General features: G+C 38.5%; 1 protein-coding gene across 1 annotated transcript in view; it reads right to left on the bottom strand.

Moving 5' to 3' along the window:
• The window catches only part of ARHGAP42 (Rho GTPase activating protein 42), a 286,282-nt gene extending 262,384 nt beyond the window's left edge, over positions 1–23,898 (bottom strand). The window contains exon 1 of the mRNA XM_063093670.1: positions 23,745–23,898. Within this exon, the coding sequence (XP_062949740.1) occupies positions 23,745–23,898 (154 nt within the window). The remainder of the gene's footprint in view (positions 1–23,744) is intronic.
• Between the last annotated feature and the right edge of the window lie 2,374 nt (positions 23,899–26,272).

The raw sequence follows: 26,272 nt of genomic DNA on the forward strand, positions 1-26,272 counted from the left end.
CCATTTTGAAATTCCATACTTATATGTAACTTTAATTTTTCTATTCTTGATGTGTTTGAAACTTTGTCCAATTTACTATCATCTTCAAACCTTATAGGTTGACCTTTTGCTCTGTGTCAAATTTGCTCACTTGAGTAAATCTTCCTCTTTTCCTAACAACCACGCTATCCTCCTCCAAAACTCTGAAATACTCTCAGCAGAATGAAATAAAAAGACATGGTTTATTTCAGAGGTATGAGTTTGCACAGAAAAGATCTGCTTTCAAGAACTAAATAAATTCTCTTTCTTGACCTTAACGTCAGTTGCTAGATTTGAAGGCTATGACCACAATTTACAATGGGGTTAACCAGGTTCTGCCTTGAAGGGCCTCACAGGACCTCTGAGATGTGCCACATACCAAAAACACTGTGACCTCTAAACCATCTCTGTAGTATCAGAGCACTTCTCTTCCCCAATAGGTCTGCCCCACTCACCTTTCTCAAGAAAAGTTAAACAGGCTTCACCATACATATGCTAGAGAGACACAACTAACTTATGAAATTATGTAACCTCGGTGTTTGGGGTCTTTTTAAAAATTTTAACCATGATTCACAATAAGAACTATATCTTACAATCCAACATTGTACACTCATTCATGTTTATTCATAAAACAAAGACAAGTTTCATTAAACAACATTTGCCCTCAATATATTCAATACACTGTGGTGTCTTATTTACTCTAGTTTTTTTTCTAATACTAGTTCAACTCATTAAGCTGATTTTACCAACCCTCTAGGATCACACCCCACAGTTTGAAAACCATTCAAACATTTGAATATATAATATCCTATATGAGAGAACTTGAGTGCCAGGATGGACACTCAAAACAGTTCATGCAAAGAGTAAATACTAAATCCACATCAAGCTTGAATTATTGTTCCTTCCATATTTGCACGAAACAAAAGTCAGGATTGCTTCCCCATGGTATCCGTTTTTGAACTTGTCCTCTCTATAACCCAGAACCATCCTCAGATGATAAATGTTTAGTATTATTTATTATTCAACAGATGTCTAAGCTGCTGATATCCCCCATGAATACTTAATTCTGTAGCTTTAAGTACCTCAAGAGGTCATCCTGGAATTTTCCTCTCTGGCTCGCCTTCAGTTCCAAGGCTCTAAACTGATACCCACTGTCTTTGCTTATTTAATATTTCTTTTTGTTCCATTCAACACATTCATTCTTAAAATAACCTTGAGACAGTTTAAACAAAAAAAGGCTTTCCTCTTCTTCCTGAAATTTCTCACAAGACTTCTTACAAAAGAAAAATTTTAAGTAACTTTGTTTTTTTGCAGATTACCTACCAACAAAATAAAACTGCTAAATTTCTATTTTCCGGTGCATTCTTGTGGTGAAATTGAAGTCACTTTCTAATAATATTATCTTCTCTTAGGGAAACATGCTTTTATCCCAAAGGATATAATACCACAAAAATATCATTCTATTTCATATGATAGACATGTGAACATATGAGTGAGTCAAGAGAAAGAACTGATGCCTCAGAAATCAACAATCAGTAAATTTCCTAACTAGAAAACCTCTATCAGTTCATAGTCTTAAGTACTTAATTTTATTATCTTCATGAATTGCCTGCAGCATTTGTTTGACCTAGAACCCACTGATTTTTTTTTTCTTTCATTTACTTTAAATTAAATTCTGGTGTCTTAATTATCTAAGCTTAAAAATATCCTTTACAATGAACCCAAGCAGGTCTTAACTAAAGGGTGCACAGTGGTATGTGCTACAATGCTTTCTATCCAACACATGATTCTGCACCACCCACAGACCTAGCACAATTCAAGGGACAGAAACCGCAATGAATCAAATACAGGATAGGCAAGGTCCTCAGGAAGCTTACTGTATAGTTTAGGCTAACTTTCAAGGAAATTCATTGTACCTGTTTCCCAGGTCTCCCCCCTCATTACTCACCTGTTAAATGCTTTAGTTTAAAAAAGAAAAGAGAGAAAGAAAGAAATCAATTTTTCAGCCCTGTCACAGAGATTATTCACTTCTGCTTCAGTGCTTTGTCTGTGCTGCCCTATACTGCCGGGCTGTCTTCCCACACCAGTCCAATAAGTGGACATCACCCTGGAAGATATGCTGACTACAGTTCCTCTAGGGACCTCTCAACTACCTGAAACCACCTATCCACTTTAGTTCTTTTCCCATATATGTATTCTGTTTAGTTTGTAAGTTTTCTAAGAACAGGAATCATTGCTCCCTTACTCTTTTGTAAGATTCCTAACATGAAACAGAATATCGTGCACCAGTATCAGTCCAAGGGAAAGAATCCAAATACCCCACCAATACCATGCCTCAATATTACTCCTGGGGGAGGACTCTAAACATCTTATTAATTTCTGCTAAAGGTCCTATCTCTAACAGGAGGTTTTACACAAACTCAGCTGCTAGAGCATGAGTCCAGTGAGAGAACATTCCTGCACTTTAGGCAAAGCAAGTTTATTACTCACAGATAGTCAGCAAGAAGCAACAGAAGCCTGGGATCCATGGCAAGCCAGTCCCTCAAGGCTCAGGAAAGCTGCCTGGCCAGATGGAGTCTTACCTGCATATGTCCCACTTCACATTACAGCTGAGGAACCCCAAAAGCACTGTGCTCTGGTTTTTATACCCCAGGAGTCACTAGGATCACTGGGTTAAACTATTCCAGGAGATCCTGTTCTGGAAGAAATGAGTACAAAGCCTGGGCTGTTCGGGACAGTTCTCCTTATCTCAGGATGTTGCATTCTCAATGCATTCTGTCAAAGAGTTGCAAGCAAAGGGAAGAGAACTGGGTTAGCCAAGGCCACTCTGGGACCTGTCCTCCTATGCCTAACAACTGGTATATTTGTGTTGTTCCTGGTAGACACTAGGTAAACACTATTGACATTTAGCTTTCCTAGTATTGGTATTTTTCTGTTATCCCTGCCAATTATGGTTATTAAAAAAGAAAAAGAAAAAAAAGAAAAAAAAATCTTTTTAAATATGGCTACTAGTAGTGACAATGAGAATTTAATTAATAAACCAGAATAAATACCTAGAGCCACAAGGAATACCACTAATAGGAATACCACTGATTCTTCTCCTCACCATCTTCAGATAAACATGTTCCCAAACAGCAAGTTAAGCAGAACAGGAAATGGAGGGGGAGGAGGATTCCTCTCAAAGACAGATCATTACATTCACCAAGTTTCAAGTTTTCTCCCAGCCCTACATATCTAAGAGAAAAGTTATGCCTATTCCCCAACTGGAGACAAGAGCTAACAAGATTGCACAAGGGTATAATTAATTTGGGATCCAAAGTCAATCTGGTTTAAATAAGATTTCTTCAGGCCTGACTGATGCAGTTCAACCTAACAGGTAAAAAGAATCTGAAAAGCCTAGCAAGGTATCTCTTCTCTATCTGATGTCCACTACCTCTTCATCAGGTCCAAGAACCACCCCTGAATGTTAGCGGGCTGGATGTCATATCTGCTCAACAATACTCCTTTCACACTGGAATCCTGGAATTTCTTTTCCTACTGGTGGCAGAAGAAAGCTTAAGTATCCCATCAACTTTGAAAGTAGTGATTAGTGGGAATGGCTGCTTCCAATGACACTAAATTATCTCAACAACCACCTGCACACAAAAAATATGCAATAATTTGTAAGTTTTACATGTTAGGGGACATAAAATTCAATTAACTGGTTGATCTTTTTAACCATTTGTATGCAGTTTAGCAGAATAAGTAATACGAAATGTCAATAACATTTTCATATTGCAGCTTTTAAGAACTGACTTTACAGGTAAATACATTTTAGTCCTCTTTAAACAAATCATTTCATAGTCTCTAGATCGTTTAAAAGCTCTGTTAAAAAGATTCTGCCTATTTTCACAAAAACAGGATTTGAGAAATCTTTGCATCATTCTTCCCACTACGGTTACTCATGATTTAAATAACAGAAAGTGCAGGATCCTGATACCATATTACAAAACCATACCTATTTAGAGTGGCCAGACAGAGCCCAGTAGCCAAAAATCTTGCCTTTAATTATTTATTCTTTTTCATTAAAAGCAGATGAGACAACAGTAGCATAACAACTCTGTTAAGAAGGATGACTGGTGAATACAATAAAATTCAAACCACGCTAAAAATACAAACACGCAGATCACAGAGTAAGCCTAATGCAACAAATTTGCTCAAATATAAGCTTGGTGTGAAAAGGCAATGAGTACAGCAGACCACTTACAATAATATCTCCAAGGGAACAAACTTCTACAGACCCCTAAAGAAATCCCTAGAGGATAGCTAATAAATAACTAATGTTTTATTATACCAAATTCCTCTTGACTAAATACCTTAACATTTCCATGTATTTTTTAGCAGAAATTAGAGAAATTAAAGAAATTAAACTATCCTGGGCCGAGCCCGTGGCGCACTTGGTAGCGTGCGGCGCTGGGAGCGCGGCGACGCTCCCGCTGCGGGTTCGGATCCTATATGGGAATGACCATGACCGGTGCACTCACTGAGTGCCGGTCACAAAAACGACAAAAAAAAAAAGACAAAAAAAAAAAAAAAGAAATTAAACTATCCTTTTATTGGGCCGTTTATTTTAGATTAAGCTATGTTCCTAGCACAATGCTTAATCCATAGTAGGTGACTAATAATTATCTGATAAATGGATGGATTTAATTATATTGTGAACCTGTGTGCAAAAATGGCTATCCCAAATTTAAAGTAGAGGAAGTAGTCTCAGAGAAAGCTAAGGACTTGCCCAAGGCTGGATAGCTGGTCAGCGTCAGGATTCATTTTCCTAGGTTGGTCTAATTAATGGCAAATCCTATCAGACAGTGAACACCATTTCATGATCTCTGAGTCTCAAACTTTCTCTTTCCAACTTTGGCCCATTTGCCTCAATATCTGTTATCTTAGAGATGATAATGTCATGTTTTCTTATGAGAGATGTTTACAGAAACTAGATTTGTTTCTAATAACTATTTTATAAAATACTACAAAAGAAATTAAACTCTCTATAGGTTCTGTGCTTAAATCCTTGCCAGAAACATATTACCAATATCTTTAAAACCTAAATCTGGGGCCGACCCCGTGGCTCACTCGGGAGAGTGTGGCACTGGGAGCGCAGCAGCGCTCCCGCCGCGGGTTCGGATCCTATATAGGGATGGCCGGTTGGCTCACTGGCTGAGCGCGGTCACAAAAAAGGACAAAAAAAAAAAAAAAAAAAAAAAACCCAAAAAACCTAAATCTGTTTTCCAGGAGAACCTTATGGTTATTAACACTAGTTATATTTTAGTGGAGCACCTGGTATAATTAATTTGTCCATAAAAACTGTGTGCTTACCACCAAATAAAACAGCCCAGACCTGGATGTATGTATTTTATAACAGGCTCAATTTGTCATTTCTAAAAGAGAGAGAGAGAGAGAGAGTTTTCAAAGAGAATTGGATAGAAGGAAAGCAATCAAACATCCAGGAGGTGGGAAGGGAGGTAGGAAAAGGTTGTGAAGATTACAAATGAAGGAAGTTGCTAGCAAATTATTTACAGAGAATTGTTCATGAATTGGAAAGAAATGTAGTTAAAGCGTAAAGATTAGAAAGACTGTATTTATCTCCACTTCTACTCAATCAACTCTCAGTAATTTGCTAGAGCTTCAGAACTCTTGGCCCCCTACTCAACCACTACCCCCTCCCAACACACACAGTGAAAAGCAGTGTGCACACGAGAGAATTACACCTGCAAAGCCCTGAAAGGGGGCAACTAGCAGGCCTCCCTCCCAACACTTCCCTCTAAGTTCTCACTAACCCCCTTTACCCCATTACTGGGGCAGGGGAGAAAAACCTCTCTCTCTCTAATATCACACCCTGGTACATTTACACACAGCATTTCTTTTTGGTATATTTTACTAAGTTTTTTTATGGGCATATTTTTTCCTCATATAATGACAATCACATGTAAACAATTCTGTACCTCGCTTTTTTCTAACTTAAATTTATATTTAAAACGTTGTTTATTTGAATAGACAACTAATTCAGTAAAGGGTAGCAATTATATAAATCATTTCTAATTATTTTCTAGTATGAATAGATTTTAATTATTTACATAGATTAAGACCACAGTTCCCAAACTGCATGCAGAACCACAAACACACAGGGGCGTTGTGGGAAACACAGACAGAGAAACACAGCGGATGGACCTTACACCTCCCTGGTTAAAAGTGGGTCACTAGCAAAGGAAAACAGACTACCATGAGTGACTCAACTAATCAGGACTTATGACTGACCTGGGAAAAAGTGTGTTCCTGAAGAAATTCAGGGTTCCTACAGAAAGGATGAAAGGGCAAGGTTACTAGGTAGGTGTATTAGTCCGTTTCTATTGCTTTTAACAAAATACCTGGAACTGGTTGATTTAGAAAGAAAATGAAATTTATTACTTATATAGTTTCAGAGATTGCGAAGCTCAAAGTCCAGGAAAAATATCAGGTGAGGGTTTTCTCTGGTGGTTTTACAGCAATGCAGAAGATTTCACATGGCAGAAAGTGGTGGAGCAGAGAGAGACACACACACTTCAAGTGCTCTCCTTTTAAAGCTCTCAGAACCACACCCCTGACCACCATTATTAATCCATTCACTATGGCATGATCCCACAATCTAACCATCTCTTCAAGGCCCCACTTTTCAATTACCATAATAGGACTTATTAAGACACCCTCTTAACATTGTCACAGTGGGACCAAACCTCCGATACATTAAACTTTTGGGGGGACACAATTCAATCCAGAATAGTAGGCAATCAATATCACCTGCTGTAGAAAAAAATACCATAATTGGGATCATTAATCAATTGGTTCTTGAAACATATTACTAATTTGCAATGCCATCAGCAGCATAATGAAAGTAAGGGTCTTGCTACACCCTTAATTAGCAGAAGACCATTTTAAAACCTTTTAGCTAATTTTTTTAAAAATGTACACTTTAATGTTCATTTGCATTTCTTTGACTTCTGGTAAAGATGAGGTGATAATCTTCTCATTCGTTAACAGCTATTTTTATCCTTAACCCCTCATGGTTTCAGCTGTCTGTGTCTAGTGCCCACTTATCTACTGGATTCCTCTTCCTTCCTTCCCTGTTTACTTTATAGATACTAACCATTTGGTTGTGGCTATTCATCACCTATCTAAGTCTATTGAGTCTCAATAGATTCAATGTTCAATTTATTCTCATTGGGCAATATGAACATTACATTTAAGAGGAAGGAAGTCACCAAGGTCAAGGGTTCAGATCCCTGTACTGGCCAGCCACCAAAAAAAAAAAAAAAAAACTATGAAAGACTAAGAGGAAAAGTTTGGAAAGTTGATGAAAAGATTGGTAAGAGAATATGGCTTCACAGAAGCCAAGGGAGAAAATGCTTCAGGAAGCAAGGAGTGGTCAACAGGGTCAAATACTTAGCAGTCCAATAAGATGATGGCTAGAGTATCCTCTGGATTTGACAACTGTTCGCTATGGTCCTAAGCTTTGGAATACGTCAGAGTTACATTTTCATAAACTTAACATAACTATCTACCCAACAGTTACCTGGAAACAAGTATATACCTGGCAAAGCACTAGACATAAAGAGAGAGACAGAGACCATAGTTTAGAGAAATCTGGGACATTAATGGACATACATGTGTGCACATATAAATAATCTGAGGGAGGCTGGAGCAGCAGGAACAAAGAGAACTGGTCAGAAAAAGCCTAAAGCCAAAAGGTGTCCTAAGGGACTGGTTTCTCCTCTGACTAATTTAATAAGTAACCTCTCTAAAAAGTACAATGTTTATAATATGTAGAAGATGAAGTGACTTACAATTCCAAAAAAGCCCAATAATTTAGTAGCCAAAAGTAAATATGCAAGAACTGACTTAAGTTGTCAATATTAAGGAAAAAAAAAAAAGCAATCTCAAATATGTGAGCCTGAATATGCTTTGAAATTAGTTGTTTCTGTTTTCCAGTTAAGGTCAGCAGATGCCACCATTGTGCTCCAAGTCCAGTATGCTGGGAATCCCCAAACTCTACGTCATAATGTATATACCACAGGCTTCATTTCAGAACAGATGAATGCAGATTTCAGGCAGGAAAAATTCTTTAAAGATGAAAGTCTTATTCGATCACATAGCGGATACATGATCCCATTTCCTTTTGGTGAACTGTAGCAACCTGCAGATGTTTCTTCACTTAAAATGTGACCTACTCTAGTTTCACTTACATTTCGTATGTAGACTGCTTTAAATTATTTACACGTAAGTACCACTTTCGATATAAGGACCTTTTTTGTTGTTGTTTTTGGCAGCTGGCTGGTTTGGGGATTCAAACCCTTGACCTTGGTGTTACAACACTGCACTCTACCCAACTGAGCTAACTGACCAGCCGAATAAGAAGACTTTTAGCTATAAATATGCTAATAATAAAAATATGCAGAAGCAAGGAAAATATTTGACATAATGGAAGAAATATATACTAAGATAAATACTATTGTTGTATTTATATTTTTAAGTTTGTTCATGTGGATGTGGAAGGTTAAATTAAAAGTAAAATAAAGTTTATCATTATAGAAAGGCAGAGAAAAAGTTTCCCTTTTGGATTTTTTTTTTTTTTTGGCAACTGGCTGGCATCAGGATCCAAACCCTTGACCCTGGTGTTGAAATACCACACTCTAACCAAACAGCCCCTGGAACATTTTTAATAGTGATGTTACTTTATCTGTTCCACTAAAATAAAAACAGTATCAGTATAATACCTAAAATTTGCTCATTGCTATGTACAAGATGCTCTGCTACGTATATCTCACAGAAGAGACTTAATCTTCATGAAAAAAGTAGGTGTAATTATTATTGCCATTGTAAAAATGAGAAAAGCAGGGCTTAAGAAGGGGAGTGACTTACTAGGGCCACTCAGTGTACATATACACGCACACATACACACATGTGGCCACAATCTCAGTATCTACAGCAGTGCCAGAAGTGCAGTAGGTGATCCATAAGTGTGGTAGGTGATCCATAAGTGTTTCCTGAATGGATCTGAATGGGTGAAAAATGGATATTCACATTCTCATGAGACCCCTACACTCTACTGCCTGCTGTCATAGAGAGATGTACAAGTCACTCTGTGGAACAGACAAAAGAGAGAAAAGCTATCTGGAGGAAATTTAGCGTACATAAGGCATCTACTAACTCTCAACACCAAGCAGGAACAACACACATTCCATGCAACGTTAGCAGCAGGCTTTCAGTAAGTGTAAGCCTAGGAGAGCAGGGCCTCTGTCTATTCTGTATTCCCAATGCCTAGAACAGTATCTGACATATAGCAAGTGCTAAATAAATATGGTGAAAAAGTATGTGTGTAAATGGTCCGTTATCTTTCTCCTCCACTCCTCTCTTCCTTGCACATCACACTCTGTTCATTGCATTTTCTCCTTGTTTTCTCCTCTCCATTCTTCTTGCCACTTTTTGCACATAAATAAAAACTGCTCTTGTCCTATATTTTCAATATATGAGATTTTAAAATATTTATCCATTTCTACAGAAAATTAAAAGAACATGGAAATGGTTCCTCTATAAATATCCTCCAAGTGATTCTATTTTCTCCAACAAATATAAAGGCAATAGCTGAAATTGTTATGGGAAGCAATAACTTTATTTTAAATATATGTTTATCTTTCAAAACACTTCCCATCATAAAGAATACAGTATAAATGCTTATAAACGTATTAAATTTCTATTAATAAAAGTGAGTTGCAGGGCTGGCCATTAGCTCAGTTGGTTAGAGCACGGTGTTACAACACCAAGGTCAAGGGTTCGGATCCCCGTACTAGCCAGCTCCCCCCAAAAAAAATGAGTTGCAATACAGAGTTAGTGGTCTTATGCTCCAGCAATTCCATTTCTAGGTATACACCTAAAAGAATGAAAAAATGAGTATATGTCCACACAAAAACAGATACACAAATGTTCACAGCAGCATTATTCATAATAGACAAAAAAAAAAAAAAAAAAAGGAAGCAACTGAAACATCTGCATGGACAAATGACGTGCAGATAAACAAAATGTGGCGTATCCATACAACTGAAAAAAATTTGGTAATAAAGAAGGAATAAAGTACTGACATGCTGAAAGATGGATAAACCTTAAAACATGCTAAGTTACAGAAGCATGTCACAAAAGGCCTCGTATTATATAATTCTATTTATACAAACAGTCCAGCATAGGCAAATCTATAGAAACAGGAAGTATATTAGTAACAATTTCCAGAGGCTAGGGAAGAGGAGGAATGGCGAATGACAGCTAATGAGGATGGGGTTTCTTTTATGGTGATGAAAATATTCTAAAATTAGATAGTGGTAATGGCAGCACCTCATAAATATATGAAAAACTACTGAATTTTTAAAAGGCTAAATTTTCCGGCAGTAAATTATAACCTCAATAAGGCTGCTTTTAAAAAATGCATGACGTTTTAAAAGAAGGCATTCCCATACAGTTAAAATCAACCCTTTCAAATGGCATTTTGAAAATAAGCCATGCAATGCTTTGTTACAAATAGGAAACAACATAAATCATTTGTGCAATCTCAGTTTCTTAGCACTATCCCTTGAATCTGAGTTACTACATATAATTGTCATGGCTAAAAAGAAAATTAAATCTTTAATATGAATATCAATTCCTTGGATAAGCTTACTCTAACCAAACTCATCCTAATAAATCTACATAATACACTATTTTTTTCATAATATTTGTCTTCACATACAAAGTTTTTCAGAATTGGTTCCAGTATTAAGTGATTAATGACAACCTGTAGACTTAAGCATCTCCAAACATTAGTTTGACACAACCTTCTGCAAGTTCAGTCATTTAATGAACTAAAAATAGATCACGTGTTCAATTCCAAAGTCCCAAAGATTTGGTGCCTAGTCTTAGAGAAGTAACTTTCCATGGACAGAAATAGGCAAATAACCAAATCATCAAAATAAAATGTGATAAAAACAATGTCTTTTACAAAATCACAAAATCTCACATATGGACAAGTCCTTAAAAAGTTAGCTAAGCTATTCCATAGCAGCATTGAGCACTTTCACTGTAAGTCTTGTTCATTATACCAAGCAATAATATATGGTCCATAGCTCTCACGTCAACATTAAATACAGGGCATCTGTCCAAATAAGGTAAAGATTTTGTTTAAAAAAAGCCATCTCACATCCTTCTAAAACAAAATATGGTAGTGGTGGTTGTTTATAACTCTAATTTCACTCCCTCATCTCTAGAGACGAGAAAGGGAAGAAAATTAACATTTAATACCAAGTACCATACATTGTGCTAGATACTTTACATGTAAAGTATCTAGCACAATTTATGTGTAATCTCATTTAATCCTGAAAATAAGCATATGAAGGAAATATTACTCCCATATTATAGACAAGGAAACTCACAAAAGAAACCAGGTGATGTGCTCAGTCACATAGCTAAGAAGGGGCAGCCCTAGCACTGAAAAACATTTCTCTGACTTCAAAGCCCAGGCTCTTTCTACTACACTAGGCTGACTAATGTTAAATCTCCAGTGAACCTACTTAACATTACAATGTTCTAATAATTAAAGATGAAATGTTATTAGCACTGCACATGTATGGTTGATAATGCTAAGCTTAAAGAGCAACCCCTCTCTGTTTCTTTTAACCAGATTTAATGTTCAGATTATTTGGATAAACTGGTATTAGCATGAGCTAACATATGTTCTGACAGAAGTGCTAAGCATGATCTCAAACAAGAAATAAGTCAAAGCCATAACCTAAGGACTTAAGTCCAAGAGAGGACCTTGCGACTGACACCTTGGTTCTGCACCCTGTCTCATCCCCTCTTTTCAGTAGGTGTCACAAAACATCACACTCAGCGAGCCATGAATATCCACAGAATTCTAGTTTCCATTAGAGCAGTAGGAGGAGTGAAGGTAATGCCTGGAAGAAAAGGACATGTGCCCAACAGAGTTTAAATGGGACAAACCTGGATGCTGTCACTGTCACTTGATTTTCCTTGTTCAGGATTATTCAGGATCCTTATTCTCTTTCTTTAACCCCTGAGGCTGGTCTTTTCCAGCCCTGATTCACTTTCCAAGCTGTCCCAAAAGTCCAGACTTCCTGTCCATTTTTCCCTACTTCCCCAAACTCTAGACCTGAGCTCCCTTTAAGCTCACAGCTCCACTAAGAAATGTTTCTTCCTTTTCTTTAAATAATGTGTTTTGTCTTTAGGGTACTATCCAGATATTCTCTTCTAGTTTCTGACAGGAAGTCAATTGCACCACCTTTCCTAGGTCAACTAGCTAAAAAGTTCAATTCAATTTTCTCACTGAGTCAACTGAATAGTTCTATTCAATTCTTAACTGAATGTCCTTTTTCCTTGTAATTCCCTGCCCCCATCCTCTTCAGCAATCTCATCATTTTCTTTTCTCACCAATAACTGCTACAATGATCTCACCTTCAAAATAATCACATTTACAAAACATCTGTGAAGCACGAGACACCCAGGAAAGCGCTTTTCTATGCTACTGTCTGCCTTCAGTGCAGAAACCAATGAGGAAAAAAGTTCTCTTGTCTGCAGAGTTTGGACTGTTAATTTTATGAAATCTTATGAAATTGTCCAACTGTTGATTTCACTTCTGAGAAGTGCAGTTGTGACCATCATTTAAAATAATCTTTATAGACCACTGATGGAGTTTGGATGTGTTGTCCCCTCCAGAATTCATGTGGAAATTTGATCTCCAATGTGGCAGTATTGGAAACTGATTGAGTCATGGGGGCGGATCCCTCATGAATGGATTAATGCTCTCCCTGGGGGAGGGGGATTAATAAGTGAGTTCTCACTCTATTAGTTCAGCACGAGAGCTCGTTTCTTAAAAAGACTCTGGCACCTTCTTCCTCTCTCTTGCTTCCTCTCGCCATGTGATCTGCTTGTACCCGCCGGCTGCCTGCCACTTTCCACCATGAGTAGAAGCAGTCTGAGGCCCATGCCAGATGCAGCTGTCACAGAATCGTAAGCCAAATAAACCTCTTTTCCTTATAAATTACCCAGTCTCAGGTATTTCTGTTATAGCAACACAAAACAGACTAAAACAATCACTGACCTGATCCGGCATAACTAAAGCACCAGCAGATATGTCCATGAAGTCTCAAAATCTATACTGCCTGCTCATTAATCCCTAAATGGCAACCTAATGCTTTCCTGGTTCCCAAATCAAGATAGATAATTATTTGTTTTTGGTTTTGTTTTAAGATAAATCAAAACAATGCTACACCTTATAATCATTTTTTTTTTTTTTTTTACTAAGTAGATTTAATTTAGGCAACAGGCAAATCCATGCTTTAACATTCAATTAAAATACTCCCATTTCAATAATTTCTCATTCCTAGGGAATACAACATTGACAAGAATATGTTAATGTCTTGATAAAAGCTGAAATGATTAGGATCAAAATGATCTTGCCTAAAGTGAATGAAAATAATGCTACATTTTTATATCATGTTGTTATTCATTCTTTCCATTGGCCCACATGATAATCCTACAAGGAATATAAGGCAAATGTTATTCCCATTTTTGGGACTGGGAGCAGTGCCTTGTACCCTGCCACCAGTTAGTGGCAATGCCAAGACTGAAATAAAGTTCTAACTCCCGGTGCTGTCTGCTGCCTCTGGATTACCCACTGAAAAGCCCATACAGAGAGGCCAGTGCAGTTGTAATATAAAGCCTGCTGAAAGCAATATTAAAGAGCATACTTATAGTTACCATTCTGTGGCTCATTTACTCCACAGATATTCAAAATCCTCCTCCACATCATGCCCTTCTTAGTAAAACGTAAATTGGTTAGTTAATGTTCTGCAGTTACTGAGCACCCTCAATGTGGTAAAAGCTGATTAGAATACAAATATCCTTGACACCCAGAAGTTTATATTCAAAAGACTAAGCGAAATACAATAGAGACATGCAGGGAGAACACCGTGTCACAAACAGAGGCAGAGATTGTAGTGATACATATACAAGCCAAGGAACAACCTTCTGGGCAACCACCAGAAGCTAAAAGAGGTCAGAAAGGATATTCCCCTAAAGACCTCAGAGAGAGAAACACCCTACCGACACCTTTATTTCAGACTTATGGCCTCAATTGTGAGAGAATAAATTTCTTTTAAGCTAATAAAAAAAATTTTTTTATATATGAAGGATCTTCGAAAAGTTCATGGAAAGATTCATATAATGTTCTAATTCTATTTTTCCATGAACTTTGTGAAGTACCCTCATATATATGTATAATATGTATATTTTATATACATGTATTTATAAAGCTACATGTGTTAATGCAGGCAAAGAAAATCAAACTTAAGATAAAACTGCAGGTCTAACATAATGGGAGGATCTGGAGAAAAAATGAGGAGTTAAGGACTCTAATGTTTCTTAATAAGATGACCGGGTGAATGAGGATATAACTGAATAAAACAGAACACAAAGAGAACAAGCTGGAAGGGAAGAAAGAACTTTGTTTTGACAGATTGAGTCTGAGGTTGCCTGAAGCACATCCAGGTAGTTTTCTATCTTTTAGGCTGATGAAAATCAGGTACACAGCTTAAAAAAATGAGGTCAGGCCTGGAACCCTGGCAGGAGACGTTATCACACGAGGAAAGCAACAGTGAAAGAACTAAGAAGGGAGCCTTGTGCACCACTAACATTTAACAGAAGAACAGAAGAAATAAAATAGGAAAGGAAGAGGAGTGCAGCAGCATCATTCACTGCGGTGCAGGAATGGGGCTGTGACTGGAGGGAGTGACAATGTCAGAAAGAGTCGCCTAAGGAAAACCAGGATTGCCTTTAAAAGTCCCTTCCTCTTACCTCAGATGTTGACATCGTTCTTTCATGGTATACAGCTTTCCCAGATATTCCCCAGTGTGTTCCTTAAAAAGTCACCTCTGTTATCTCTTAAGCCGACAATTTTTAATGGGAACCATCCGCTCAAATTTTCCGCAACCAACTTTTAAAATAGTTGAAAGGTTAATCTCTCAGTTTTTTGTTTCTTAGTGTCACATAGTAACTTTTTCATAGAAGGCACACATCTGATATAAATTCCAAAACCATAATATTTAAATTTTTTTCACAGCTAATTTTAATTTGCTTTTCCTTGCTGTCCCCTACCACTACCACCATCTTTTTTTTTTTTTTTTTTTTTGGTCATCTTTCATTCTGACATTTTAAGGAGTAGAAAAATTTAATAAATGAAAGAGAGAAAATGCTCACAAGGGCATAGTAAAGTCAACTTACATAGCTCCCATTTAAAAGAGATAATAAACTATACAGAATACTCATTTCTATGAGTGGCTTATCACTCCTGTCCACACACAAATGCAAACCAGTTTTCTAAATTAAATCATCACTTTTCCTGTGTACTAAAGAGAAAACTGAAGCTGGGTCTTTCATTTGGATAAGTTCCAGCATATGTTTACACACGAGAATAGTACTTGGTATGCCTTTCATAAACCAGCAAACAGTATGGCTTTTTAGATTTGCATAAGGAAATATCATAGAAATTCCACTACTGAGGAATGTGTCTGACTTCCAGACGAAGGGATGTCATCTGTATCTACCCACTATTTCCCGGAGTAAAGCCGAGGTTCAGGGAGAGTATTATTAATGCAGCAAGGGTACATACAGAAGCATTTTTTCTGATTTATTTTCTTTTTCACATCACTTGACATTGAGAACTATCCCAGGATAGTTTCCCACCCTTCACAAAATGTAAGACACTCTCCATTATACCAAATAATCAGTCAATCAGATAAGCCAACAATATAAAAAATGTAAGGCATTTAAAAAAACACTATTAGAAATAGGGACTTTTACCATAGAATCTAAAAATTGGAAATGAAAATCTGTAATCATCAATACAAAATCACATATAAAATGCTAATTATTAGTCTTATCCTAGTCTTTTCCCACCATGTTCCATGTAAAAATTACAATTAAAATAATTATTTTCAAACAAATGATTCAAAATTCTAGAAAATTAAGGCTTATTTTTCTTTTATGCATTTACATCTCAGCAAAAAAGAAAAAGGCTGGAAAAATTGGCAGATTATTAGCTACTACAAGGTACCTTACTATTCCATAATTTACTTTTTCTGAAATCACGTTCCTTACACACAGTGTTTTAAGGATACTTCAAAAAGTTTTTGGAAAATTACAATTAAAGTGAACAGATATGATGTTGACGGGTGATGGGCTCTTTTACTTGCCTGTAATCCTGCTGACTGGGCCAGTTGTCCAGCTAGGGCTGGGTCTGGAGCTCACAGACCCCTCAAGCCCATTGTCCAGACTGGACCACAAACCCTTCACAAGCCAGGCTGGGTCCCCAGACCCCTCACACACCAGGCTGGGTCACCAGACCCCTCACCCACAGGTCTATGAGCTAGGTAAACAGCAAACAGGTCCTTGGAAGCCTTAGGTTGGAGAGCATGGCCGCAGGCAGAGGATGCCTGAGGCAGAGGACCGCCAACCTGGCACACTGCATTTGTGGCGCCTTGCATGCGCACTAACTCCACCCACACCCACACAATTTACAAAGAATGCACCACACTACCCCCAACCAGAGGGCAGGCCAGGAGGCCTGATTAAATTATTCCATTTTCCCAACTATGGGGGAAGGGGAGCGGAAGGGAGGAAAAGGAAGAATTGGTAAAGGGACCCGAAAATCAACTATATGGTACACTGATAAATTAAAATTAAAAAATTTTTAATACAAATCTTTCCATGAAATTTTCAACGACCCCCTCATCTGTGTTTCAAAATAACACTTTCTTCAGCATCATAATGGATTCTTGACAATGAAATCAGAATACCGTAGATATGAAGAACCAAGTACTTTGACTAACCAAATATTTCAATTAGATGTAATCCTACAGAAAGGATCCTCATTACCAGAAACGCAGGCTAAAGTCCAAATTCACCTGGTCAAAGACAAAACTGTTAAAATAATAACATTTTTATTGACTGTTATTATCCTGCCCCTTTTCCTCTGCTTCACGGGCTATTAAGATGAACACGTATTACGTAAGTTGCCATGCTTACACAAAAACCAGCCACTGTTACTCAGAATATGGCAGGTGCAAAAGATGATGTACAGGTTCCATGCCCTAGATGGCCAGGTGCTCAGCAACTGGTTTTAATTTTCAAGATGAAAGTCAGCAAGCAGCAGCCGTTGGCTGATGAGGCCTGATCCACTGGGGATACCCTGTAAGGATTAGTAGATGCTGGGCAGAGGTTCAGCAGGCTGGAGGAAAAGGGAAGACTGGCACAGCTTCAAGCTGAAACTGGTGGTGGGCTGGTGGCGCTTTGGGGAGGCTGGCACCTGCCTAGAAGGCTGAAATGAACGGAAATTACTGTCCAGTGGGGATGGCTTGGGCCACAACAGGTGGCAATCACAGCTCTGGCAAGAAACGATATTCATCAAAGAAATTCAAGACTAAATAACCCCCTTCCCTTCACCCTTTCTTATCTGTCCCTAATAAACATTTCATTGTTGCAAAACATTTACTAAATGCAGCATAATATTCTGATTTTTTATATCAAATTTTCTGTTTATAAATCTAGAGAAAGGATTTACCACTCTCAATATATACAGGACTTTAATAAGATTGCATTTGACACCAAAGCAAAACTAAATGTAAGCTTTATTATTTTTATCTTATATAATCTAAGTAATGTTTAAGCATCATCAGCAACATAATTAACATTGTACTCTAGGAAATGTTAATAATTGAATGGGGGCTGGCCAGTTAGCTCACTTGGTTGAAATGTGCTGCTAATTACATCAAGGTCAAGGGTTCACAGACTTTCAGTGACTTAAAGTTTAGTGGTTACCTGAGTTTTCTACATGCTCAAAGTACCTTGATCATAACTGTAATAGGAGGCAGTGTATTAGGGGGTTATTACTAAGCTGGCTTCCTCCACTAGACAGGAATTGTTTTCTATTCCCTCAGCAGCCCACTTCCTGATCTTCTAACCTGGGAGAGCTGCTCAGTTTCTATCTGCTGAAAAAGAAAATCCAGGAGAAATAAAGATAGTGATAAAGGGCACCTATTAAGCTCCTGTGGAGCATCAGAAGAGAGGTAGGTGAAGTAATCAGCCATCCCAATTTAATTCTACTCTGATGAGTGCCAAGGCTCCCATTTAAATTTACACAAGTGTAACTGCTTTTACTTGTGACATGTCTCTGTAACAGAACTTTAAAGCACCATATCCCTAATCTACAGTTCCAAAAATTAATTACAGTTCATTTGAAAGATGTAGTTACTGCTGCTCATTTAACTCCAATTCTAATGATTATAGGAACCAAATGAATGGTTAAAGTAATTACACATCCATACCGTTGATTAGCTGCCCAACTACACAAGCCAAACAACCTTAGTGGAAAAAGGAGCTCTTGTAGAATAAACAAGAATCTACATTGAGTTCCAATTAAACTAAATAAATGCTAGGTGCAAATTTAAATAACAAAAAATAGCCTAAAACAAAAGCAGTTCTCACTGAAAGCTAAAGGATGACTAAGTAAATAAAACAATTATTATGGAAAGTCTTTCAAATTTCTTAATTGTGTCTTTTTCCTTCCTTTTTATTTAATTCCTTCCCTGTGCCACCAAAAATTCTGGTAGCAAAGTGGGCCCGGACATACACACAAAATAGACTAGCTTAATAGTGAAAAATCAAGTGAAACAAGGCCAAGGTGAGTTTGTGAAGTACAGAGAATAGGAGGCGGTGGTAGCTCACCTTTCTAAGGCATTTCAATGTGGTATCTGCACTTAGGGTTCTCTTTTACTAGGCATCCCTGCTTAATCTCCAGATCACAAGTGCTCCATACAGTGGACTTCAAACTGAGGTCTACAGACACTTAGGGTAGACACCTTCAAGAAACTGTAAACTTCCCTCTTGCTAATGTCTTAATTAACTGTATATGCCACATCATCAACTTATGGGCAACTGACCGCTGGAATAGGTGCCCTCCTCATTTATGTCATGGACCACTAGTGCCAGGAACTACTGCTTCCATAACAGAAGCAATATGACCAATAAACAGACGAGCAAGGGGTGAATAGATGGAGAACAGAAGAATTTTAGGGGAGTGAAACTATTCTGTATGATACTATAATGGTGAATACATGACATTATGCAATTGTCAGAACCCACAGAAGGAAGAGGGAACCCTAATGTAAAATTAAATTAACAATAATATATCAATATTGATTCATAATTGTAACAAATGTACCACACTAATGTAACATGTCAATAATAGAAGAAACTGCACATGTGAGTGTGGGGAGGGTATGGGAATTTCTTTGTAAAACTAAAACTGCTATAAAAATAAAGACAAAAATGTTTTTAATATGACCAATAAATAAATAAAACTGGTGATAGACGGAAGGCCACCATCAGGGCAAGAAAGATTTTGAAGAACTGCAGTTTCAACTGGGAAAAGTAGTGAGAAAATGAATCATCAACACACAAGATACTATCACCAGTCTCTGTGAGAGGAAAACAACATCATCCATCAGATTAATGAAATGCAGTTGACAAGTTTTGTGTTAGTTTTGCAACAGCAGGGTACTTCAAAAAGTTCATGGAAAAATAGAATTGAAAGATAACACAAATCTTTCAATGAACATTTTGAAGTACTCTTTTAAGTACCCTTGCATTGTTTATATTTAATGTATAAACTGATGTGCTTTTAAGATTGCATGAACATGGTGTTGTAACAATACGGTCAAAGGTTTGGATCCCCATACCGCCAAAAGAAAAAAAAGATTGCATGATTGTTATAAGCATAGAGTTATAGTTTCATGCTTGTATATATTTAACCATCATAATAAATAATTAAATCCATATTAGAGTCTATTTGCTTCTTTTTTCTTTTAAAAGAATCCTAAACATACAAGTTTAGAAACACTATCCTAAAGACAGACCAAATAGCTAGCCGGTTCTAGATTAAAGGCCAATATGAGGCAGGGCAGGGTAGAGGAAAGAATCTTGATAATATTCTCCCCACCCAATCAATTCAATTTAATGAGTATAACGCGGGGCTGGCTGGTCAGCTCAGTTGGTTAGAGCTTGGTGCTGATAATACCAAGGTCAAGGGTTCAGATCACACCTGCAATTAAAAAAAAAAAGTATAACGCTATTTCCTCCTTTAAATTTATTTTTAAATTGACAAAAATTGTATACATTTATGGTACACAACATGATGCTTTGATATATGTATGCATTGTGGAATGGCTAAATCAAGCTAATGTGTGAATTCTCATATACTTATCACTTTTTGTGTGTGGTGAAAATACTTCAAATCTACTCTCTTCACAATTTTAAATTCTATTTGTTTATTCTTTCTCTTTTTATCCCTTTTTTTCCCCTTCTGTTTTCTTGCAAGGCCAAAGCTCATTCTATTTAAAGATAACTTTTTGAATTCAAAAGTATAAAAACAAGAAAAAGTAAAAGGGAAATTATAAGAGAAAGTTATTCTCAAATATTTCTTTGGATATGATCCCTAAAAGGAGAAAATTAATAAGCAAAAATAACCTATGATTTCACAGCTCAAATTTGAAGACTGGCACCTGTTAAAAGTATACAATTCATGGAATAACATTTGATGAAAGGGTGGAGATTTTGAGTCATACTGTGTGAACTAAAACTCAATTCACCATATTAATATTCTCAAATATCATTCACCAAATGTCTGTATGACATGTAACAACGTGAACAAATAATCCTAATGGTAAGTTTTGTATAGATGTTTCTCTCATTTTACAGGAAAGTTAGGACTCAGAGAAGTTAACTTATTTGCCAACTATCACAAAGCACTTGATGGCACCAGAATTCAAACTTAAGTCTAGATCAAAACAATGAATTATCATCCTTTTTCTCAGAGTGGATGTGAATATGAAATATAATAAGACATTTTAAAAAACATGTTAAGTATTTTATATATATTATGTAAAATTTAAATCATCTAGTTCAATTGAAGTCTTCTAGTTCAATTTATAAGGACTCTTCCAAATAGTTCACTAAAGAAACTTCATCTTGAACCATAGATCAAGGAGCATGTGTGACTTTTATTGGAATAGTCATGCATGTATTAATTAAGAGAATGCCTGCCAAAACCCTCACCAGAAAAGTTATTAACAGGGATAAAAATAAGATACTTAGAAACACACTGATGACTGCTGGTTAAATAAGGTAAATTAAGAAATCATTAAGTATTAATGAAAATAACAACAAAGTGCTAAAAAAAAAAAAACTGAAATGGATAATGGATATACCTATTGAAATAGTTGGTATAGGGCCGAGCCGGTGGCACACTCGGGAGAGTGGAGCGCTGGGAGCGCTGCGACGCTCCCGCGGTCGGTCACGAAAAAGACCAAAAAAAAAAAAACAAAACAAAACAACAAAAATAATAATAATAATAATAATAATAATAAAAAGTCTTTAAAAAAAAAGAAATAGTTGGTATAAAATTAGGGAAGGTGAAGGCCTCCTCAGTAAGGAAGGAGAAACAGTCAGAAGGGACAGGACTGGGAGGAGGGTTTTAGTATATCTGGTATAGAACTGAGCAGACTTCAAGACACACCCCTCCTATGCTAAGAGCTTCAGAGCAGGCATTTAGCAGCTGCAGTCTAGAGTCAGAGCTTCCTCCCCAAGGACCAAAGGTGGTTTGGTGGGAAAAAGGCAGTGCGGTCATGTGACTTCAAGGGCTCCTTTGCTCTAAAATCTTTTCCCTTTGGCAGCTCATGCTGGGAATTCTAACAAGGAATAAAACATTTTCTTTCCACAGTGAAATAAGGAATAACCAAATGGTACACTCTCACCACAAATCCAAGAATACTAGAAAGACAGCAGTTGTGCATAAGGACAAATTAATGAGGCAGGGCCTACACCTTTAAGGAGCTTACACTCAAAATTCCTTCACTTAAGAATGGAAGAACAAACCTACAAGGATGGGAATCACCTGATGTTTACAAGGCTAGGTTCAAGAACCATAATAAAGTGCATAATATCACTAGTACAATAATGTACATGTCAGAGCAGCTATGTAAGTATTTTCAACTTTTGAAAGACTAAGGTTGATCTCACACAAAGTAGGGAGAAAATGCAGAACATCTGGCAACTCCAGCAAGAATCAGCTCATCCTTTTGCACTCCAAGATAGGAGGATCTTTTTGAAGAGGCATCATGCTCTCTAAGATGCAAAGAGGTTAGTCCTGAGACCTCAACCAAGACTTGCAAACCAGAAGGAAGGAGAGTTCACATTTGTGTATACACAGGGTGGAAGGAACTGCAGATAAACCTTATTTTTCAGAAATAACAGTAAATACCATTTGAATAGCCTCAAATTCAATTAAGTGAATATGGGCGTAGAACACATTTTCTTTACCCTGGTTAGGTGACACACTTGGAAGCAAATGTTTTAGCACTTGGGATGGTTAAAATAAAAAAGAATTTCAGGGAACACTAATTTCAAGACATCTTGCTAAGCACCGTCCTAACTGTTAATACATGCTTCAAAATACAGATCAGATGCTAGTCTAGTGTCTCAGTTTCAGGCACACACACATTCCCATCATGTTATTGCTGACCTTGCAACTGACATATACAAAGACGCTGCCCTTATATATGTCCTGGGGTTTACTAGACCACCCAAAGGCCTCCCCACCTTGTGAAAATACGACATTCTCCCAACCCCATCAGAGCCCAGAGATTCCAGGGCTTCATTTCAGTAGCTAAAGCACTTAGAAGCCTCTATTAAGATGAAAATATGTTCTGGGGGAAAGGTAACAAGTTAAGCCTTATCATTTAGTAATTCAATCCTCTCTACGAGAAGCTCTTAGTTTCAGATACTCGTTTAGATCTTAGTAGTTGAAAGTAAAGATCTAAACGATGCAAGAGAGAGGAAAGAAAATCCGATCAGGAGGTGTATGGGAAATGATTTGGCAGAAGCTCCAAAGACAGCCAGCCCCTACAGTCCATAGCTCATCAGAAGTTCTGATTGGCCTTTAGCCCCTGAACTCTCACCCCCAGTGACTCCACCAACACCATACGCGTTGCAAACCAAAAATTAAGACACACAGAAAACTTGCAGAGTTAAAACCCATCAGTATCTTGCTGTCTTCGATCATCTTGGCAAAACCACAAATGTATAATTTTTAAAAGTCATCTCAATGATTAATTGTGCACGAGTCACTGATGTATGTAAGAAAATAATAATTTTCCTTGAACATCAATAAATAAACCAGCTTACTGTTATCCTTAAGACAAATTACTGATCCTCCTTTTAAAGACTTGTTAAAAGTGCTCCAGCTAGCCACAACAAATTTACAGAAAAGAGCAGATGTCCCCACATCTTTTCAGGAGCGTTATGCAAAAAGATGACTCTGAACGACTTTCCTCAGGATATACTCCAATGTCCAGTGGAGAACTTTCTCTTCTCTGTAGACATGGAAGTAACACCTAGGAATAAACTTTGTTGGCCACCAGCAGGGGAGCTCTTCAGCTTTTGTCCCCAAATCCATTCAAACAAAAGAAGCTCCAACTCCTCCAGCCCACCCCTCGGACCCGCGCCCCGAGGGGACTCTCCAGATCCCTCTGCCCTCTGTCCCCTCCACAGGCAGCCCTACTTACTCCTCAGCGCCCCAATGAGCAGAGAGCCGTCCTTAATGAGCTCTTTGATGAACTTGTTGGTTCGCTCCAGCTCAATCTCGTGACACTGCAGGCGCTCCCTGAAATCCGGGCTGTCCAAGTAGGAATCGCTGAACTCCAGAGTGGGCAGCCCCATGGTACAGGCACTGCCACCGACGGCCGGGAGCACGTCCCGGCCGGCGGTCAAGGCGGGGGCAGCCGGCGACCGCGGCCGGCGCTGGGGACGCGCGATCGCGGGGAACGCGCCGGGACGCGAGGGGACGGCGCAAAGGAAATGGGCCCCGCGCGCCGCGCCGCCTGCGCCGGGCTCAGTCTTCCTCCCCCGAGACGAAGCGAGCGCAGGCGCTGGCGGCTGGCCGAGGCGCGGGTCCGCTCAGGTCGTGGTCATCGGGGCGCATCGTCGCTCCGAGCACGGGGTGGCGAGGCTCCGGGCCGCGGCCAGAGCAGGAAAGTTTCTCTCGCGGCGCGCAGACACTTCCGGCAGCTCCACACTCCTGCGCCCTTGACAGTCGTGGGCGCTGTGAACCAGCAGCGCCCAGCGGCTGCTCCGGCCCGGCCAGGGAAACCCTCCCCCTCGGCGGACGCAGGCTCAGAGAGCCTGCCAGAACCGGCCCGGGCTCGGAGACCCTCCTCCCCGCCGCCGCGCTCCCACCCCGCGCACCCCGCCCCTTCGCCCGTGTGCCCTCCTGCCCCCACCCACCCGCCGGCTCCAAGCGCCGCGGCCGCGGGACCGAGCTTCTGCCTTCGCTGGGGGCGTTAACCCTGTCCCCTCCTGGGCGCCTGGCTCCGGCGAAGCCCATGGTGACACTAAGGGGTCCTCAGCTCCACAAAAGAATCTCAGACTCCCAGCGTCCCTCCCCTCCCACTTTTCCCTTCCATCCACTCCCTGGAATGGTCTGGGGGAGAAACCAGCGTTAACATTCCGTGAAGTTTGAATATTTTGAAACCTGGATGGAAAATACTACTTTCTAGCGTTAGTTTGGATTGTACTTCATACTTCCCTCTTGAACGTATATAAATTCCAGGTTGAAAAGTTTTCCCGTGTCTCTACTATCCCCTCGATTTCATTGATTCAGCCTTGGCGGTGAGTGGGGTGTCCCCCAGTTGCTGGGAAGGTGGGAAGTCCACACTTGGACTTAGGCGCTCCCACTTTTAGAGGAATACCTATTTGCTCCACAATGCTAGTATCTCCTTTTGGCACCTGGATGGAATTTGTCCTACAAGCAGGCAGATGTTCAAATTGTTCAGGTGGGCTGGAGTTTCAAATGCGTAGTTAATTCCTACCCAGAGACAGTTACCCCTCTTCTGGTAGAGGTTCACCAAATAAATTTCTTAAAACCTTGACAGCAAAAGAAATTGCTGCTTTACATCTCGACCTGCCATCGTCTATAGCATTTCTGAGAACCCAGTCATTTCTCTGAAGGATCTGCTTTTAATTTCTGTGTTTTCATTGCTTTGTCCATTTGAACCATCTGTTAAAAAACTCTTCTACAGATCATGGGAAAAATTCCATTAAGGCGCTTTACATTTTTCCCAATTAAGTTTCAGAGACTCAAGATTTTTAGTTCTAAGTATACACGAACATTAAAAATAGCACATAAACAAGAGTAAATAAATAAATAAATAAATAAATAAAATGGCACGTAAACCTTACACTCAGACAGATAAGATCATGTAAACAGCATGTCTGATGGCTTGATTTGAATTATTCTTGGCCAGAAAAATCAGACAAAACCTTCCATCTATATTTATGTCAATTCTCAACATATTGGCAAAATGGCAACCACCAGTAGAGTCATTTTAACTCCAAGTGTCGAACTTGTGTCTGTAAATTAAATGCTCCTCATTTGAAGGGGTAGGGGGAGACAATAATGCTGTTTGTCAGTTAACGAAATGACATAAACAGCAATGGGCTCTTTATCACCTAAGGTGATTTTACATCTATTTATCACATAGCCTGAAAGACAAAAAACCAGTCAGGCCAAACAAATAGTTTACTTTCAACTTTTGCCATGTTGCTGTTTCAAGCAACTAAATCCAATGCCAACTGCTGAGATATAAAACAGAATAAAATATAACAATCTCTTTTTGTTTTTTATTAAATCAAAGCCCTATGATTAATTCTTTAAAAATGCATCAACACTCCTGGATAGGAAGCATTTAATATGTTGGGAGTCAATTTTCAGTTTTCTTTAAAGGTCTTACATGCCAGGGCAGATTTATTCTAGATTCCAAGATGAGTTATCATTTACCCGTTCATGTATGTAATTGCATGTTTTATGCCTACTGTCTACACTATTAAGATCTGGGCAGAGAAGTGTTTTATACAGAAAAATAAATAAAGCGAAGCATCATACCTGACCTCAAGTAGTTCTCAGAAAAAATGGAGAGAATGAACACCAATATAACATGTGGCAAAAGATGCTATGTTCCAGAGCCTCACATGGATGCTGTACCAATAATGCATTAATACCATTATAAATATGTTTCTACTGGGGCCCATCATTGCA

This window comes from Cynocephalus volans, chromosome 4 (genome assembly GCF_027409185.1).
Source record: "Cynocephalus volans isolate mCynVol1 chromosome 4, mCynVol1.pri, whole genome shotgun sequence".
Taxonomy (NCBI): Eukaryota; Metazoa; Chordata; class Mammalia; order Dermoptera; family Cynocephalidae; genus Cynocephalus; species Cynocephalus volans.